At 40.6% G+C, this 21,812-nt stretch overlaps 1 protein-coding gene across 2 annotated transcripts in view; it reads right to left on the reverse strand.

Moving 5' to 3' along the window:
* cnpy1 (canopy FGF signaling regulator 1) overlaps positions 1-21,568 on the reverse strand; it is a 45,959-nt gene extending 24,391 nt beyond the window's left edge. For both annotated transcript variants that reach the window (XM_068600136.1, XM_068600129.1), the window contains exons 1-4: positions 21,448-21,568; positions 19,979-20,081; positions 18,607-18,722; positions 6,398-6,610 (exon numbers count right to left, since the gene is read on the reverse strand). In XM_068600136.1, the coding sequence (XP_068456237.1) occupies positions 6,398-6,610; positions 18,607-18,722; positions 19,979-20,072 (423 nt within the window). In that variant the 5' untranslated portion in view covers positions 20,073-20,081; positions 21,448-21,568. The remainder of the gene's footprint in view (positions 1-6,397; positions 6,611-18,606; positions 18,723-19,978; positions 20,082-21,447) is intronic.
* Positions 21,569-21,812: the final 244 nt, after the last annotated feature.

Consider the following 21,812-nt stretch of genomic DNA (forward strand, 5'->3'; position numbering starts at 1 on the left):
TGGCTTCAGCCGCATGGGGTCATAGACCCCATGCTGCAAGCACACTTCATGTTCTCCTGCGGGCTTATTAGTTGGAATGCTGCAAGCATTCCAACTATTGTTCTTCAAATCTTTATTAAACTGTTTCTTCCATCCGTATTTTGGACCGTAACTAGTCCTTCATATTTCCAGTTACAGAAAAAAGTTCAATTATTCAAATATTCAGCTACTTAAGGAGACAATGGCTATGACTTTTCATATTTCTGACTTTTCAAATTTCCAAATTATTAAGCTTTTTATGTTTTTTTTTTTAATGGGACCCAATGGGGAAATCTTCAAATCATCTCCAACTTCAAACGTTTACAGTTTCTTCATACGTTGAGCTTGAGACAATATTTAAAATATTAAATATTTACATTTTTCATATTTTCTCAATTTTCAAAATTATTCAGCTTTTTATAAAAAAAAAGAATGGTTTCCAATGAAGAACATCTTCAAATCCGCTTTCAACTCTTCAACTTCAAAAGGGAAAGGCTCTGTCATGCCTTCAGCTAGAGACACCATTCCACCTTTAAAATGTTGACAAAACGTTTAGCTGTTATTGTATAACTCATCTTTTTGATATCTCCTATAGTGTTTTAACTGTAGGCGTTTTCGTTTTATGTTTTTTCCGCACCTTTTCTGCCTTTCTCATTATTGTGTGTTGGGCAGCTCACAGCGGTGACGTCATACTCCAGAGCGTGGGCACTTGGCGATACAGATATTTTAAACTTGCTCTCTACTCCAAACCGTATACTCTTTGGACATAATTTATAGCTCAAAACGTTGGAAATCTTGTCTTCTGCCGTAAACTGCGGTCGATAGGAATCCAAGAGTTAAGACGTGTTGAAGTCCGACTGAATGGGAGAGCAGGTCCGTCCCCAGCAGCAGCCCTTTGGTCTGTGGGCACGTAAGCGGCCGCACACGCGAACGGGTCACGCACATGAACGGCCGTGCTCGCGCGTGAACGGCAGCACACGTAAACACCCACTAACGTGAAACGGCCGCGCGTGTAAACGCTCGCCAACGGGTGCGCCCGCGCCTCAACGGCCGCGCGCGTGCACGGCCGTGCGCGCGCGAACGGCCGTGCGCGCGCGAACGGCCGCGTTAACGTGTTATTATGGTCGCGTGCACGTTCGTGTGTGTGTGTGCGCGCGTGTGTGCAGGTCACTTTGGTTATAGACGTCAGGATTAACAGCGTCACTGACGTTCACCTTCTGAGGTTTGACAGATGGTTTTGTAGAGAGTCAATAATATCAGGTGTTTCACCAACTGCACCTGTAGATCAGTGGTTAGCAACTCTGTCTTAGACGCAAAGGGTCAGTGGTTTAAACCCCACCTATGGCAGACTTCAATTTTTCAAAAAAACTTTTTTTTTTCTTCTGTTGGACTGGACACTGTGGCGGGCCGGGTCGTATGTTTGACACCCCTGATTTAGATGATGCAGTTTTCCTTTCAACTTTTCCAATGATACATTTAAACGACAAGGATTTTCAACAGTTCAATTAAATGACTTTGAACTGTAAAATTTTAGCAGGTATTTTGCCTTTTCTATATTTTCAATAATGATTTGCTATTTATTTATATATTCATCTATTCCGCTATTTTCAGCTATATTAATATAGTCATCTATTTTTACATATATTCAGCTATTCTTTCATTTTCAAATATATTTAGCTATATTTAGCTAATTTAAGCTATATTCCACTATGTTCAGCTATACTCAGCTATTTCTTTCAAATATTTCAGCTATAAGCTTCAGCTTTTTGCATTCCAACGCATTTTCAGCAGGAAATGCTCTTTCTAGTTGCTTATTATTATCAAAAGTTTGGACCGCTACTCCTCCCACAGCGTTGCCAGCACATGCGTCAAAATACATCAAAACGTGCGGCTTGCACGGGAATCGTGAGCTATGACTTTTCTAAGAGATTCGCCCGGCCGTTTTCCCGAAAATCGCGAGAAATTTTCCCATTGACTTTGAATGGGGTTTCGCCGCAAAAAAAGCAAAAAAACACTCATCTTTGTGCCCATAGTGACTCGCCATAATAGGAGGTAGAGAAATGAATTAAAGTTTAAAACGTCGACAAAAGGCTTGAGTTCATTTGCCTAATTGGACATTTTTTGATAGCTAGTACAGTGTTCATGTAATTATTGTTTTAGTTTTATGTTTTTTTCCCGCCTTTTCTCTCTTTTACATGAGTGTGTATTGCGCAGCTCAGAGTGCGTGATGTCATACTGAGAGGGCAGAGCGACGTCAGTTCTTGTGGGAATTTTTTTTTTTAATTTGCCGTAAACTCCGTACCGTGTACTCTTTGGGCATAATTTATAGCTCAAAACGTTGGAAATCTTGTCTTCTGTCATAAACTGCGGTCGATAGGAATCCAACAGATTCAGATGTCTTGAAATCGGACTGAATGTGAGAGCAAGTCCACCTCGCTCTGCCATCCGCCGCAATGTTAAATCTCCCTCCAAAACCACTTCTCCCCTGAAGCTCATACCTGATTTGTAAATCGCCCGTACAGACACATGTTTTATCGTACAGACTCACCAGTCACAGTATCTATTTATCAGGTCTTCCTAACGCTCAATATGCGATATCGAAGCCATAGTAGCTTTTAAAGTACTATTTTTTAAAAATAGTTTGAAAGGAGTTCCACAGCATTTAGGTCTATTAAGCTCAGCGTAAGGAAGTCCCTTTGAAGTCATCACCATGGCAACCTTTGATCTAGCGACCCACAGGTGTTCTCGTTAGGGCAGTTTAACAGACACACAGACACTTACACACAAACAAACAAACAAACACATACACACACAAACACATACACACACACAAACAGACACACACACACACAAACAGACACACACAAACACACACACACACACACAAAGACGTTTACGTGTGTTTAATATTGTGTAGTTGTCAACACTGTGATCATTAACAGGGTCATATGATATTTCATATACGTTTGTGTGTGTTCAGGACGTTCAGTAGTTTATTTCCTTAAATCCACAGTCCACTCTGCCTCTAATCAGTCTGCTGGCGCTCACTTAGTCACCATGACGACGGCAGCACACAGGTGCTTCATATCAGCCAATCAGTTTAACACACGAACCAACTCAAGTGCTTTGGAGGAGAGACGGGCGTCAGAAACAAAAGCTATATATTGCGACGTCTTACGGCAGTAGTAGCCACACTTTCAAAATTTCTTGCGAAATTTTCTAGTTCTTCAATTTCATTGTTCAAAGTGTTTGCAATTATTTTTTGAAGCTGTAAACCTAGGGGAAACACTGCATACACACATATATATATATATACACACACACACACACACACACACACACATTAGGGCTGTGAAATGATTAAAATTTTTATACAGATTAATCACAGGTTTCTGTGGATTAATCATGATTAATCACATATTAACGAGATTCTCTGTATATTTTTGTAAAAACAAAGATTTATGATAAAAGACGGACATATACATTGTCATTTATACATTGGGCTGCTGTTGTAAACAATGCAGCTGCAGGCCATAAGGTGAACCCCGTTATCGTTTTCATCCCGCGCCACAGTCATCTACCCAAACTCATAAAAAAAAGAACGAGTCGTGCTAAACTACCAAAAAAAAGTTTGCCGCTGAAATTCCAGTCGATTATAGATGCGGCGATGTTTTATGCCGAACTAGTTTCTTCAGAGCGTAACAGGATATTCGTCGCGAGTGTAGGTGACAAGGTGCTCAGTGTTGCCAGATTGGTGATGGCGTAGTATCATATCAAAGGCTCAAATGGTTGTATTTGGAGGATAATTATCGTGCATCTGGCAACCTTGAGATCAGTCTACCAATAACAGTTCTCTCTACAGTTAGAGCTCGCGCAAGAAGATGAACGTAAGATACCGTTTCAAAACTTGGAAGAGCGTAATAACTAGTCAGTGAAAGACTCAGAGAAAAACAAATATCCAACGAGGCAAAATCCCGGACGTTTTGGAATCCCTGCCGGACGCATTTTTGTCTCCAAAAAAGACATGTGTGGGAAAAAGAGGACGTCTGGTGACCAGGTAATTCTCATTACTCACAGAAGTCCAGTGATCCCCTGTCAGCGCCACATGTTCCGTAGCAGCCAAGTCATTTCCAGTTTTGTTCTTTCCAGCTTATACAGTTGGTGAATTTTTTGTCATGATTGTGCGTCTTTGCAGTGCTTTGACACTCGGGTCCCCCGTTGCCACTTGCAACACTTTGGTGAACCCCTCATCCTCAACAATATATATTCCGCAACTGTGCTACTCAGCTTGTCAGAGGCAGACTTAGTGAGGGGTCTCTGTTGTTCAGTGAAGCTGGTTTGACGCATTCCTCTTGAACGCCCCTCACCGACCAACATGCTGCGCGTTGAGATGTTAAAGGTTGTTGTGCTGGTGAAACGACAACGTCTCCCTGCAGAGTGAACATCTGACATCTACGTCTGACTGCATTAGAGCGGAAATAGTTGAATTTCCGCTCTAATGGAAGCTCATTCTGCGCATGCGTTAAATGCGTTAAAGAAATTAACGCATAAATCCTGTAATTTAATCACAATGAGATAAGGAGTTATTTTTCACAGCTCTAGTAAAAACATAAAGATTTATGATAAAAGACGGATATATACATTGTCATTTATACATTGGGCTGCTGTTGTAAACAATGCGACTATAGGCCATCAGGTGAACCCCATTATCGTTTCATCCCGCTCACCCTGTCAAGCATCTACACGATCTTTTGTTCATAAAAAAAGAATAAGTTGTGCTAAACTACCAAAAAAAAAGTTTGGCACTGAAATTTCAGTTGATTATTGATGCGGCGATGTTTTATGCCAAACTTGTTTCTTCAGAGTGCAACTGTGCTGCTCAGCTTGTCACAGGCAGACTTAGTGAGGTGTCTACGTTGTTCAGTGAGGCTGGTTTGACGCATTCCACTTGAACGCTCCTCGCCGACCAACGTGCTTCACTGGTTGTGCTGGTGAAAGGACAAAGTCTTCCCGCAGAGTGTATATGATATATATATATATATATATATATATATATATATATATATATATATATATATATATATATATATATATCTTGCTGAATTAGAGCGGAAATAGTTCAATAGGTATATATTAGCTCATTCTGCTCATGCGTTAAAAAAATTAACGCATTAATTTAATCATAGCGCTTTAACGCATTATTTTTCACAGCTGTAATATATATATATAATATTTATATATATAAATAGAAATATATATATATATATATATATATATATATATATATATATATATATATATATATATATATTAGGGCTTGGTCAAGTTGAAAAAAATTAATCGCGATTAATCGCATGATTTTTCTGCGATTAATCGCATTATGCGCCAAATTCAACAATGAAGTAAAAAAGTAGTGTATTGCACGCTTTTATTTTAAAGTAATGTCACCAGAACAATATAACAGCACTCTGGAGCAACAGCAAGTACATATATAGTTCATAATTTTTTTCTTCTTTTTTTTCTGAACAGGTACTGTTCAGTAGCAAGGGTCAGTGTGAGGGACAAACCACTCCTTCTTTTTTCCATGTTCAGTCTGTTGCTTACCTTAAAGATGTTAAAGACCAGACATTGATTTACTTTATACAAAAGCAATAAGTGCTTTTCATGTCTTCTGTTCAGTTTTTCTTACTGTGAAAACTCTCAACGAATAGTCAAAATGGGTCTGTGTTGGCTTGAACAAGTGCACTGACGTCTGGTTGAATGAGGTGGAGATGTGAAGGACAGCTGACAGGTATCAGCGGCGGCTTTGCGCATGCGCGATTCATGTTCAATCCGGGTCTGCTGAGCTTGCAGCGCAAGCTGCGTGTAGTCTGACCGCTTTGAGAGGCGACTCGCTCGCACGGTGCTCGTTGAGGACAGAAACTACAGAACAATACGTGCTTTCACGTTGGGCTTAAGTCGGCAAACAGTCCGGTAATGCTACGGAAGCGGAAGAGCGGACCAAAATTATTCGCCTTAAAAGTAAAAGCCCCCCCAAATTTTTTATTTTTTAAAAATGCAGTTAACGCATGATCAAATAATTAACACCGTTAATCGATTGAATGCGTTATTGAATGCGATATTAATGCGTTAACTTGCCCAGCCCTAATATATATATATATATATACCGTATATACACCATATACACACACACACATATAAAAAAACATAAAAAATAGACAAAATAGAGTAGAGCAAAAATTAATGTTAAAGACTTTAGAAAGACTTAAGCTGGAGACACCAGTCCGGCTCTGCAGAAGCCTCCGACCGACACGTACGACTCTAGTCCACATTACAGTGCTATCACAAATAAACTGGAATTCTGCATGTTTGCACTCACTGCGAATTTCAGGGCATTGGAGGCCTCGGGTCCATCGAACTGGAAGTTTTTGAAGTCAGGGAAGTCCCCGGTGGCCCCGCTGCTCCTGGGAGCAAATCTCCTATACTGTTTGTGCTGGGTGTCGGGGTCCACATGGAGGGCGTAGTCGCTCATGCTGTCGCACACCCCATCAAGGAGCTCGCTGAGGTGAGACTCAGAGCGAGCCAGAGGGACCTGAAGAACATGGAGACCAGACTGAGCTGTTGGTAGTCTGAGAGGTCTGGTCTGGTTCTCATGGCATTCCTCGCATCACCACAATGTTCCTGTACGAACTCAAATGCCTCTGAATGTTGATAAACACAAGTAGACCATGCTGAGATATAGAAAAAAACTACTAACCTATAATAATAAAAATACATTTCCAAATGTAAGATGGCACATGTGACAGTGCCATGGCAACCATAACAGAAAGAGTCATCTGATGTGTAGAAAAGGAGTCTGTGATGAGGTCAGCCCTGTTACACCACAGGGCTCTGTGTGGGTCAGTGGGGCGACCTCTTATTTCCGCTGCGTTTTCTCCGTCCTCACTAACAAACCTCGCCCTCCAACTCTGACTTTTAACCTGAGCATACCCTCCCCACCTCTCTGCCAAAACCATCGCCTCTACTCCCCCTTTGAGGACAAGACAGCGAGGCGCTGTTGTCTAGACGGGTCAAGACAGGTGCATCCCTGCTCCCATCATTACCGGAAGGAGATTGGGTAACAGAGGTGACACCCGGGGGATGAGGCCAGGACGGGCACTGAAAAGGGTGAGGATGGGGTGCTCTTTACACCTAAGCGGGCTGAGAAAGGCCAATGGATGGGGGTAGTTTCCTGGAAGTGGTGGGGTCAGTGGAGGAGATGGAGATCAGGAGGCCTTGACAGAAGCCAAGTGCAGGGTAAACAGCTCCTTTTCTCAGGCCCGCACTGCCTCCGCTGCTCCGTTTGGCCCTTTCTACTTGGTCCTTCCTCCAATTATGAAAGGAGGAAAAATTCCTTGTCTCTTAGGTTTGCTGGCAAAAGCTGACTGGGTGGGAATAGGGGAGGGTTGTGGGGTAAAACCAGAGAGGAAAAGGATTGTTCATCTTGCTGGTGAACTGAATCTTGTAACAGTGCAGATTTATTATTCCCTGAACCCTTTGTCTTTTTTCAGTATTGACCATGTTCCCTTCCGGGCCAAGCCTACTGATTACATCATGCATGCACGCACGCACACACAGGGCCTCTCCACCATCTGTTTTCCTTACTTTGCCTTCTCCATCAATCGGCCTCTTCCTCCGCTCTCAACGAATAGTCAAAATGGGTCTAATCCGCCCGTGCTGAAGGTCCGTCCCACCTCTTAACTTGGATTCATTCAGCATAGCGATCCCTTGAGCTTGACAACAGCTTTGTGCCGAGGAGGAAGGAAGTGGCCGGTGAACAGAACATGTTACAGCACAGGGCCAAAGGTCGGAGGGCGGCACCAAGGGATGTAGGTCACGCAGGCTGATGACGATGAGGTTCACCCATCAATCACAATCTGTTTGTGATGACTTTGACACAATGGTGACATATCATCCACTGAGTGGGGACATTAGTGATTTGGTCTTGTCTCGCATATTTGAAGGACAGATTTAAGTAGAGCTGATTGTTTCCATCACCTACTTTATTGATCAATAAACCAATCTAAAAAATGGACAAAATGCTTTGTTTCTTCCTTCCTATTATTAAAGTAGGAGAAGCAGCGAGTCGCTGCTCGTGTGACACCATAAGGTCTGCTTACGAATCTTATTGAGGCTTTCAACCAAACTACAATAAACCCAAATTATGGTTTGCTTATTTGTCACGGAGACGGCCATTATTAATTTGTAACTTTTGTATTTATATTCCGGTTTCTATTTATTAGGTTTATTTTGTCAAACTATAGTTTACAATTTTCTCAACAACGGTTTCTATAATTCATAGGCAGATTTTATATAGATTTTATTCTTTTGTGTTATGGTGGCTCCGACTCCTGGTTTGTTTATCAGAACTTTAATGCATGCAAATATTAATTTTACTCTTTTATTTAATTTATTTTAAGGTTTTAGAAATTTGATAAAGTAAGTGCCAGATCGATAAAGACAGATCAAATGAAAGAGATATAATTGTTAACATAGTTTGAATGGGTAGTTTTCAATATACACACACACACACACACACACACACACACACACACACACACACACACACACACACACACACACATACAGTTATTTAATGTCATAGTTTCCTGGCTCCTCCTGTTGAAGTACACATGTAAACGTTCAGCATTCCAAATAAAAAAATAAAAACTTTCAAAAATAAAAATACTCTAGTTGCAATCAGTACAATATAAGTACGAAAAGTGTAAAATAATCAAATAAAAAATGTATTTCTTTTCCAGAGATTTATATGATGATATGTGATACGTTATTATTGATGCATTATTAGGTGAGTATCATTTACATGTTGCAGTTAGCCAAAGTGAAGCTAATCTGAACTACTGTAATTAATTCCCAATGGGACAGCTGCTTCTATGGTTGTCATGTAAATGTAGTGAGGTAGAAAGTGCCCATTAGATTAATCAAACTACATCAGAACTGTTACAGGACACCACTACGGCTTAAAGGTGCCTTTTCTCATGAAATATATAAAACTGAGTTTTAAGTTTAAACTCAAACTAAATCCTCTCTCATCCAACGAACGTCGGTCCATCTCAGCCGTGCTCGGCTCTGAGTCTTTATCATGCCATGCTACAAAATGGTTTGGAATTAAACCCTTTCCTTGCCAGTCGGAGTCCCGTGAAAGGGAGCTGTCAGTCACAGTGTTGTTTGAAGAATAGGGCTGGGGGGCGGTGGTGCAGTGCGTGGGGGGGGGAGACCGGTTAGGCCAGAGAATAGGCTTCTCAGGGATGCTATCCTCCATTCAATTCCCATTGGATAAGGAGCCATTATTGCACCGCTGTGGACAGGGGGCTTTCAATTTCATTGTCCTGGTGTTATGGACCAATGAAGACCCATAAATTAATAATAATAATGATAGTGTCATCAAAGCGGCAAGTGGAAGAAGCTGAAATGTCATTTTGACCATTATGCCATTTAAATAGATAAGTGGATAACAAAGTTCCCAATAATGGTTTGATGATAATAATATTACTTCATTATGACAAGAGAGAAATAGTGAAGTCATTTGTAATTAGCTGGCAATTTTGACTGTAAATGACATCTTTAGTTTAGCATTACGTCAGAGCCTATAGCTGCTCAAGGATGGAAAGCAGGTGATGCAAGGTACAGTGCTGAGAAGTGGTAAGACATCTTTTTGAAAAATGATGCCGCTTCATTCCCCATGAATCCAATGACAAGATCAACATCCTTCCAGAGTCAGAAAATGGTTAGCTTAGCATGAGGACATAAAGCAGGGGGGAACTGCTAGCCTGGCTCTGTCAAAAGAAACATATTAATAATTGTAGCTTCAGGAGGAGATAAGTGCGGGAACTATTTTTTATAGGGAGTTCAGTGATGGATACTGTCCTTGAGGAAGAGTGTGATCGTCTGTTTGTTTTTTTTACTGCAGCCTCTTGCCTGTTCATGGTCAGCTCTGTGTTGCACACGAACCAACTAGTAGACATTTTGTCTGGTCATTTTATTTGTATTTTGTGAAACTGAAGAATAGTGACAGGGAACAGCACATGAGCTACATGGAAAATGAGGAAAATGTTAAGTTACATGGTGTCGCTGTAGGACATACTGTATGGCGTTTGACTGTGGCGTTTGACAGTGTGCATGTATATGAATGTAATATTAGAGGCATATTCAAGTAAGAATATTTGTTGAATGTCATTGTTTTCAGTGACATGACTCTTCCCAGAGTTTGAACATAAGTCCCATTAAAACCACCAACTGTCTTTTGTACATTCCTGTTGATGACTTTAACAAACAAGAAATGGAGGATGTCGGTAGATGAACAGTGGTGATGTCTCTTGTTCATTTATTCTGTTGAACTATTCCTTTACGAACAAGCAGAGAACCAACACCTCGTGGATAAAAAACAGAATCACTAAACTGCATGTCACCTCCCTCAGTCATTTCTGGGTCGTGATGTTATGTGTCACTGTGTCAGCAGGTCTTTGTGCATCCTCTCATTCTCAATGCATGACTTCACACCGGACACCATGAGATCAGCTCACCGCTCCAACTAAGTTCAATGTCTTTGGAGGCCTTAAAAGTGTCATTGTTGCAGCAGGCAGGTTTCACTTTTGTGCCGTGGAGCAGCCCCATGCCCCCAGGAAGTCCTACTGTGAGGAGGCCAAAGAGCAGAGACTTAAAACCTACAAATCCTCCTCACTGATGGCATCTAAGCTGTGACATCCCTCCCTCTCTGATTCACACTAGGTCAAAAGCTTCTGAAAAGGAGGGAGTCGGGAGGGCATGGGATCAAGGTTTGGCTTCTTCTGGGGCTCAGTAACATTTGATTGACCAAACAATGCAACAGGTGGAGGTTTGTGTCAGCTAAGGGCAAAGGAGGAGCTCCCCCTGGCGGAACCCCACTATCCCTTCGTGGTGGACTCCAGCATGACAACAAGCCAAACGGTTTTCACCAGCAAGGCTGAGCTGAGCTATGGTGAGTTCTTCACAAACACACCGTGTGAGCTCTTCTCACACACACACACACACACACACACACACACACACACACATACACACACACACACACACACACACACACACACACAGTGAGCTCTCCATACACACACACAGTGAGCTGTTCACACAAACACCTAGTGAGCTATTTGAGCTCTGCACACAGACTTAATGCTTGACGCTGCATGCTCACTTTATTCAACTGAGGAGAAGCTGCACTGCAACGTCATGAGAAAAGCTTCGGTTCCGCTTTATGCCAGTACTTTTGATATAACATGTTACACTAATACAATAAATACCTGTTTTTTCCTATATGTGGGATAGTGTATCAAGAATGGAAGTTTTGGTGTTCAGGTTCTGTACGCCTACTGGTAATGTATATAAGACTGTTAAACTTTTCTTCTGAGTCAGACCTCTTAACTATTTGTGGTGAAAGAGATGTCTGATTCAATTCAATTAATCCATGTGTTTGTTTAATAAATGCTTAAAGACATTGAAGTGTTTCACATCGCATTAATTGCCATATATATCTTGTCGAGTAATTAGTGTTTTCTGAGATACGTTCAAAAAGTAATTTCTTGCTTTAAGAAAATTGTGTATCATGTCAAAGGAAATGTCAAAGGAAATATGATAGTCGGTTCGATCCTAGGCTCTGTTAGTCTATAATCGATGTGTCCTTGGGCAAGACACTTAACCCCAAATAACTTGTAAATTGTAGCTGTGGCTTCAGTGTAGGAATGTGTGACGTTAAGATTGTCTTGATGGGCAGGTGGAACAGTAGCCCCTCCCATCAGTGTATGAATGTTGTTAGTCCAGATTTACTTAAAACCATTTTGGGAATAATTACTGAAATTGTGCGATTCATGATATTCTACAAGTTGCCCATATTAATTATCTTATATATGGTGTCATATCAATCATATCGGTTGAGTTTCAAGAGACAGTCAAGTGACAGAACAAAGAAGATGCTGCTTTAGACTTTTGCTCTCACTCGCTTCACACTTTGTCTTAAATAGACAAGTGTGGGATTTGGGTTGGAATGGCTAATGATCTGATGAGTAAGACGTCAGATGTAAGAACTATCTAAGAACAATACCAATGTCAACTAGTTAGTCTCCATGATTGACTCGGAACGACGACAACAACGACGTACTTTTATTAAGGAGTTGTTTTAGAATTTTTTTACAAAAACTTTCTCTCTGGAGGAGTGCAATAACTTAGGGGCCCGAATCACTCTGACTGAACTTAAAGATGCCATTGCAGAGATGAAGTGGGAAATCACCAGCATGAGATGGTATTTCCTCCAAATTTTATTTAACTTTTTTTGGGGGATCTGTTAGGCCAGTTTCTATTGAATAGGATCAACTCTTCTATTGAAATGTTTTTTTTTTTTTTTTAGAAGACATTAACGCCATGTTACCTAAACCAGGTAAAAGATCCGATTATATGCAGCAACTCCAAACCCCTGTTTATCCTTCCTGCCAAGATTAAAAAGTTGGCACGCTTTTTGGCATCTAGCCTTGAACCTCATATGACTAAATTAGTTCACTGTGACCAGACGGGCTTCATTAAGACACAACTGGCTTCTGATAAAATGCGTTTCCTTTTGCATATTATTGATGTGGTGAAAGATAGCATGTCTCTTCTTAGCTTAGATGCAGAGAAGGCCTTTGATAGCGTTGAATGATTATCTATGGGGAGTATTGGAAAGATTAGGATTGGGGACAAACTTTATTGAATTGATCCAGCTACTTTATAAAAATCCCACGGCTACTACAGTTACGAATGGGATTGCCTCTCCTCAATTTCACTTCACACGTTCTTGTCATCAAGGATACCCATTTAGCCCCTTTCTATTTGCTCTATCACTTAAATCACTTGCTCAAACTGTAAGAGAAAATCCATCTATCTTTCCAATAACTTTCAATGACACCAGTCACATAATTTCCTTATGACAACATTTTATTGTATGTTCACAAAGCCCATACTTTCATTCCTCATCTTCTAAGCACCTTTGCAAATGTTGGGTCCTTGTCAGGTTATACAAGTGGTTCTCAAATGTTTTCTGTCATGCCCCACTTTGGAGGAAGCAAAATGTTCGGGCCCCAGTGCCCCAACAACATCGGAACAAAATGGTTCAACTTTGAGACTCCTCCATCCGTGCTTTTTTAATTAATAGATTAAAGAAAATTGAAATCCCTTTCATGTAAACCAGATTGCTCCATCAGACAAAAACTAATGACATGTGCAATCACTTTGTTAAAACAATGCAAATAAAGTTATATATGTGCAAAAAATAACTCATATTTGGCAAAAAAAAATTACAAAGGAAGCCGGTTGGATGCCTGTGATCTCCCCATAGTTTCATGTTGAAGTGTCCTTGAGCAACACACTGATGCCCCATTGCTTCACAGCAGCACAAAGCTCATTAATGACTAAGGATGGGTAAAATGCAGAGATTATTTCCCTCACTGTGGGATTAATAAAGGATTTTTGTCCCGTTCTTCACTGTCAATAACAATTTGATCACAAAAAAAAAATAATATGGATGAATTATTTCATCATATCTGGTAAGTAGTGCCACATCTAGTCTATTTTTACAACTAGTTAATATTCTTGTATTTTCATAATTGTGCTACATTTTCATTGCTTTTGTTATTGCTCGCAATCATCATTTTCTAAAATTAATCAAGCCTGTCAAAAACAACATTTTCACTGCTGTATTAACATTATGGCCTCACAGCAATCTAACAGCACCATACATTACATTTATATAACGACAATAACATCAAATCATATTTTCTTTTTTGTGTGTGATAGCATCATAAGAAATTTCATTGGAAAATGTGAGGACAATATTTGATGAGGATGAAAGAGTGTCAATTTATTATTTATCGCATTTCTTCACACAGTAATTAATTTTTTTTAAATATTGTCTATTAAAGCTTTCTAAATAAATGGGTTGTAATACGAGATGCTTCTATTCAAAAGGTATTCGTTTACATTTAGACAGCTGGTGGGTTTTTATTATTTGTAGTTACGCATGGTCTGAAGCAGTTCTAAATGTCTTTTATTAATATTGATGAATCCTGGATTAGTACGTAAAACGCCCGTAACAGATTTTTACTTATGCGCTGTTTGTGAATCCAGCCCAATATACTCCATTCTTTTCTTTGGTAAGACAGATCAAGGGACACCATTATGAACACGATTCTCATACCAGAAGGGTGACAACCAGTTACCTTGTGGGTCTAGGTCCAGCCCTATTTATTACTTGCACACAGCATTCAGGGCAGCCATCAGTGATTAAAGGCCAGGGGCTCAATGGCAGAGCTGTGGCCATCATGATAGCCGGGTCCCTGGGCAATAGGGGATGTGCAGAATCCAGAGGGATGTGACCTCATGAGACCAGGAACAATAACCTGGATCCATAATCTCACTGTGCTCAAACAGCATCGCGCGCACACACACCACACATTTACTCGGAGGAGACTTCAGTAATACCTTCATTGTTTGATATCAGTTCAGTTGACAGAGAGGGACAGACAGGACTGATCTGTCAGTTCAAGATGAGAGATCAATACAATTATTCGACAAACATCCTGCCAGCAAGGACTTTCCCCAGATGTAATTTATTTCATAATTGTAGGAAGGATGCCTCGACTAGTTTAAAGCTTCATTCATGGCGTTGATCACTATTACAGTACAACGTTCCAGTGGTTTAAGCCCAGTGTGCATAATAGTGCTGAACGATTAGAAAAATAATTGGGATTATTTGGATTGATATTGCAATTGCTAAATGTTTTGCAACATTAGAAGGAATTTTATATTCATCATTAGTCTCTTTTTCATTAAAAAAGATATATCAATTATTATGGTGTTATTTGGGGATCTGTACCAAACAAAAGTTTTCTGAGTATGTAAAATTAATGTGTAGGAAGAGATATTACTGCAGACGACAATGTATAATATAACATTTTATTTTTGTACACACAATTTGCAGTATTTGTGAAATCTGAGCAGTAGTATTGATACATTGATGCTATATATTGTGACTGTGTAGTCAGAGATGTCTCCTTCTCAGGAATAATTTAATACTGATTGAATGTAATCCATTTAATCGTAATACCATGCATGTATGTTGTATGCACCGTGCATCCTTCAGCTAACTCCACTAAGTCCATCACTAAGTCCATCCGCAAATATAGCTGAATATATATAAAAATAGCTGAATATATATGAATATGGCGGAATAAATTAATTATAGAATTTTCTATTTCTAAATAAATAGAAAATAATTGCTGAAAATATAGAAAAGGCAAAATACCGGCTGAAAAGTGTGACAGTTCAAAAGTATTCAACTGAACTGTTGAAAATCCTTGTCGTTTTAATGTATAATTGGAAAAGTTGAAAGGAAAACTGCATCATCTAAATCAGGGGTGTCAAACATACGGCCCGGCCCGCCAGGGTATCCAGTCTGGCATAAGAAAAAATAAAAAAAAGATCAAAATTAGCAAAGGTGGGTTTCTAACCACTGATCTTCTGCTTCTAAGACGGACTTGCAAACCATTGATCCACAGTCTCAATCGATGTGACCACTGATATTATTGTGTTGCAGTGTCTACAACACCATCTGTTAAACCTCAGAATGTGAACGTGAGTGTCAGTGGAGCTGTTAATCCTGACGTCTGTAACCAAAGTAACCTACACGCCTTCACGCATGCGCGCGACCATAATAACACGTTAGAGCGGCCATTCACTCGCACTAGCGGCAGTTCATGCCCGTGCGCACCCGTTCACGCGCGCAGCCTTTTCACGTTCGTGGGCATTCAAGAGAGGAGCGAGGAAGACATGGGCCGTGTCTACTACTGAACACTTCACAAAGTACACTGCAATACAGTGCACTCCAATACAGTGCACTAACACCTGTAGTGCACTCTGTCGCTGATAAGCGCTGTCTCAAATGGAACACTTACGTTAAGCAATTGGCGGAAGTGACGGATGCAAATCTGGTCGCGGCACCCGCGAAATTAAGCGGGAAGTGACGTCCGCAAATCTGAAACTAAAACTGACAAATTAAACGCACTTCTTGCCCTATTTTTGTCCCTGCTGTAGCCCTTTCTCTAACCCATGTGGAAACTGCGACACCTCCACAATCGCGGCAGGAGGATATAAATAAATTAAAGCTGCGAGCATATGTTTATTGACATATGCTATAAAGTTTGTGAGGATCGGTCAAGTGAGTTGGAATTTATGGGTACTGACGTATTGAGCCACACCAAAAGAGGTTATTTCGTCTCTTCTAAACGCAATGCAATATCAAGAAAGTTTAAGATATCGTTTGATCACATTGCCCCAACAATGACCCACAGAAAGTTCGTAAGAATCGGAACTAGCGTTTAGGAGGAGTTGGAAAAAAAAGTGTTTTTCACAAAATTCAAAATGGCGAAAAATCTAAGTGGGCGGAGCTTAAGGGTCCTATTCGGGTTTTTTTTTGCAGCGCAGGTCCACCCGGACATGTGTGCCAAGTCAAGTGTTCAAGTCAATCGGACATAGGTGGCAAAAACGTATAACTTTTACATCCAAAGGGGGTGCTATCAAGCAAATTTTTTCGACTTTTCTGACACCCCAATCAGATGTGGAGGAGAGAAAAGGTGTGGAAATTTTGAATGGTGTAAGCTTATCTCAAGGACCTCGTTTGTCCATGCAATGACAACAAATAACGCGAAAAAATTAATAATAATAAACATTTGAAATTCAATAGGTCCTCCGCTCTGACGTTTGTCAGTGCTCGGGCCCTAATAATAAACATTTGAAATGCAATAGGTCCTTCGCTGTGACGCTGTCAGCGGCTCGGGCCCTATAATAAACATTTGAGTTTCAATAGTTCCTCCGCTCTGACGTTGTCAGCGGTTCGGGCCCAAATAAACATTTGAAATTCAATAGTTCCTCCGCTCTGACGTCAGTGCTGGGGCCCTAATTAATAAAAAAAAGCTGGCGGAAAGGACTCCTCTTCCGCTACATAGCCAAAATGGCGCCCGCTTAGTGCGAGTAGTGTCCATCGTTTTACGCTGCATTTTTTGACCGTTTGCACTGCACCATCCGGGCACTTTCAGTGCACTGGATTCTGCTGGTTATGTCAGTGTGGCGCCCCAAGCACTAAAAGTAAGTGTAAAGGACCTCTGAGAGTTAAAGTGTTTATTAGTTTGTTTCCTTTTTTTGTAATGTCTTTTATTTTGAAGTTGTATTATGGCAGTTGGTGCATTTCCGGTTGCGCTTTTATTTTGATGGCATAAAACTGGAAGTTAAAGGTAAAAACGCGACGAAATGAAAAGTTCGTATGATGACGGAATTAGTTATATAAAGCCTACAAATGTGTTCGTCTTAGCACCTGGACAATGTGGGCACAAGGTTAGTAACTGTTTCAAGTTTATTTTTTAGAAAATACAGTTTAAATTATTATGGTTTTTGTTTGTCAGTGGTGAAGCTAACCAACTGCTATTTCCGTTTTTTCCCCTTTTCATTCTTACAGTGTGTTCAAATAAACATTTAGGAACCATCATTTCAGGACTCCAGATTATAATTCAGCCGGGGATGCTACAGTCAGTGCTCGAAGTGCGCAAGTGTTCGGTAGTAGACACGGCCATGCAGTATGCGGCTGGAGACCAAAACGTGTGCTTGTGTTTAACCTGGGACTTGTTTTAATAAAAGTTGAAAACCGAAGAAGGATGTGTTTGTGGGCAGTTTGTTTTAAGGGTGTAACACTGACATAAGGTTAGATTCCCCAAACGTCCTTTAATTTCATTGCTAAGGCATGGTAATTCTTTATAATGCAGGATTGCACTGTGTGGGTAGTTAGCCTACTACTAGCTAACTAACAACGACCTGGGCTTCTTGATAGCTACCCTCCGGTGCAAAAGACTTCATATACCTCTTTTCTTTTTGGGTGGCATTTTCCTATCTAGAAAGCACAAAATGCTGAGACCAAACTAAATGAGGCTTTATTATTTCCTGGCATATTTCCTGGCATATTTTAATAGCTTACCATGTCAATAGTACTGCCGGCTCTCATTCTGCAAGTCAAGATTCTTGTAGTGTTTCTGACTTACTACTACAGTCAATTAAATGACAGCATCGAAGGTGCAATGGAAATGCAGAAATGGGCGACGAACATAGTATAGATAGTACTATAAATGAGTTTTCAAATAGATTGTGCCAAATATTTTTTCCATATTGGTGGGGACAATTGTGTCTTTCCAAAACTTTGCTCGTGACTAGTCCCTATGGACACTATGCAAACCTACGCAGTTGGATAAAATACTAAACAACTGATCTGTAACCCCTGAAGACACTCTCACTGTCTTCTGCTGCAAGTTTTGGCGTTGTGTATTTTCTCTAAGTCAGTATTTCCACTTTGGATGTGCTTTGTCCTTAGGGATCCTGGACTAGCACCTGTTGATGTGCCACTGAGCTGCTGTGACCAAGTGTAAACCAGCATATACTCCAGTCCCCCCCATCTGTAACAGAGATGGAAGAGGCAGTGTACTGTACCTTTTTGTCTTTCATGGTTCCATCGGGGTTGAGTCTAAAGCCTCCAACGTTGATGGTTTTCTTTGGGTCCACCTGACTGATCGAGTAGTTCAATTCATCCAAAATTGCCTTGCATGCTGGGAAACATAGGTAAACCTCAGTGTAGCTCATAGGGAACGTCAGTGGATAGGTACATGTTAAGTTGTTGAAAAAGGCACTATTTGCACTTTGTTGAGTACTGTTGTCTTGAATGTCTTTGCATTCTTCTTGTTTATTGTATATAGTGTATAGTTATATAGAGTCAAATTCCATGTATCTAAGTAGCTTTTAAAAACGTGACAGTGAGAACAGCGGAGAGGAAATTTTCTTCAGAAGAAACAGATGACAATGACTTTCTGACTATACAATATAATATATAATGTTCAGTCTCATGACTCTAAAGCTTCACCATGTTTACTTTGGATGAAGATGATTGAGGAAACCAAGGGACTCAGGATTTTCAATCAATATTTTAGTTTAAAAACATTACCCAACAATATATAATCAAAAGGTCTCCATGTGACATAAACACATATTGGATGCGTTTTTGAAAAGTATCTCTCAAATATGGTTATTAAAAGGACTGACCACGAAAACAGTGTTGCCTGTTGACCAACATATGCACTGATACAATAACACTGATGTGCAAATATAGTCTGATGTTACACAGTATACTGTAGGCCTTCCACAGATACTTCCTGGTTTGACATTGTGCAAGAGTGTATACTGAGCATATTACAGACATTTAGGTCCAGCTTGCTTACAGTTTGACCTTCATTTGACGATAAATAAAAAGGCTGCACGCCTCATCCCAAGAGGGGGGAAATTTACTGTACATTACAATATACTAACGCTGCACTATGCACATAGCAAGTAAAGACCAAGATTAGATTGTAGAGTGGGGACTGATAAGTTCTGTAGCCGGAGTTTGAAATATGTCAAAGCAGCATGATAAGGGTTTGAGTAAGGCCAAAGTAGTTTGAATGGTATCAGTGTAGTGGAGCTGAGACAGGAAACTTTTCCTCCATGAGGTCATATGGACAGAAACATGACTTTTCAAAAGAAACAGGGTCAACTAGACTGTTTTACTGAGAAATCCAATGCGATGCTTGAAATTAAAAAAAATGTTGTCCAACCAAATTCCTAGATAATATTACTATGTATCAACAAACTGAAAACAAACACCTTTAAGGGTGTTAACAGAGAGGGAATGGACCTCAGTATTACTAGGAGCTTTGTTTGTATTACGAAGCAGTTTCAAATCAACGAGGGGATGCAACAATGAGTTCAAGAAAGCACCTTACACACCTGATACACTGCATGTCTGCTTCCAGTTAGAACACTGGTGACTTACCAGAGCAGTAGAGCTCCTTGTCCCTCTTCCCTTGGCTGCTGCTGGTGAAGACAGACAGCATCATCACAGTCATTTGAATAATCCATGAGGCCATATTGATAACCTAACAGGACAGGCAGACAGTTAAACTGACAGTAAGATAAGATAGAACATTCCATCCCAATATCACGTCTTTATTAAAAGGTATTCAAAGAGCAAAATTATATTTCTCAATAGTATTATAGTAGTATAGTATTTAGAGGAATTCCCCAAAAATTACTAAGACCAAACCTGATTTGTGAGAATCAAAGTCTACATAATTCAAACTGCGATGAACATTAAACTATCCTGCAGAGTCCTGACTTCGTCTATTTTAAAAAATAGACTCATAGTCCTCAGACTTTCTCTCCTTTGGGAAAAATTATTGTCTCTTCAAAGCACATTACTAAATCTACTTCTTCACCTGATTCTCTGTGCTTCCTCGCCTCAAGTTGCCATGGACCGTGGCTGTCTGGAGCCGGTCCTGCCTTCTGCCACGGCCCTGTCTCGTCCTCTCAACCTGATAGTGATTGTGGTTATCTGGATTGTGGTTCAAATCTACTACTCATATGAATCATTTATGTCATATTTATTGAATATGCCTCAACTCTATTACATTGTTCATTCTGGTGACGTGACATATATTGCTTCTGTCCAGGGAGATGGATCCTCCTCTGTTGCTCTCCTGAAGGGTTCTTTCTTTTTTCCCCTGTAAAGCCTTCTCTATTTTTTTTTCGGGGGTTTTCCGATGTGAGGTCCTGGGACACTGATGTCATGTGTGTACAGATTGTAAAGCCCTCTGAGGCAAATTTGTATTTTGTGATTCTTAGCTATTCAATTAAATTGAATTAAAGTGGCATGCATTGTCACATGGACGCGGACAGGTGACACGGTGTCATGCATCTCCAGCCTCTTTATGTACTTGTTAGCTCAAGTTCGGCTTGTTCCTCCAGCCACTGCGAACACAACTCGAGGCCGCCTGTACTGCACTCCACTGCACTCAAACAGGTGTTCAGTAGGTCGTTTACTGGTGAGGAGACCCCGGGTACTGAACCCGGGCCTGGCAGGACGCCCCGCTGAGCCGCAGGAGGGAATTTAATTGAGGGACAATACGTCACGCGTTCTGTTCAACAACTCTTTGGACACATGCGAAGTAAAGAAACACGTGTACAACGTGACAATGAAGTGCAGTTGTGTACTCCGGTCCAATAAGAACAGGTGAACTCAAATTAAGTAGCGTAAGTCGAATGTGATTCGAACTGCGATGTGTGCGGTGCCGAAATGTGGCCCGACGCGAGACAAAACCGAAAACCTATTGCATTACGTGTTTGAGGCGACAAGCGTTGGCCAGAACGCGAGACCATATTCAATTCCTAGATTTCGCCGTGGCGTACCTCCTGTACATATCGAGGCAACGGGATAGCTGCTTGGCTCGCAAGTAGCCGTCTTACCAGGCTTGGAGAGCTTGCAGTAGGCAGCGTCGCGGGGCCGTTCAGCGGTGTTACCCCGGAGCTGTCATCAACTACTTGGACTGGACATGCTTATCTCGCAACATTTTACTGACCTCTTCAGTCAAACTCGCTGCTAGTGTTTTATTTTCCGGTCGTGACTTTCAAAGTAAAACCTTTATTGAACATGTTGCAATACATGAGTATTACACTATACTGACTATAGTAATACTGGTGGATTGAGATTACACTGAATATGATGAAGATAAGTTACAGTAAGTAAAAATCGATTTGCCAAAATGTGCTTCTTCCACTCTTTTATCATACAGGTCGACAACAGACAAGACGGGTTCTGCTTTAATCTGGAA

The sequence above is a fragment of the Clinocottus analis genome, unplaced genomic scaffold (genome assembly GCF_023055335.1).
Source record: "Clinocottus analis isolate CAN_PGR_092001 unplaced genomic scaffold, fCliAna1.0.p SCAF_11, whole genome shotgun sequence".
Lineage (NCBI taxonomy): Eukaryota > Metazoa > Chordata > Actinopteri > Perciformes > Cottidae > Clinocottus > Clinocottus analis.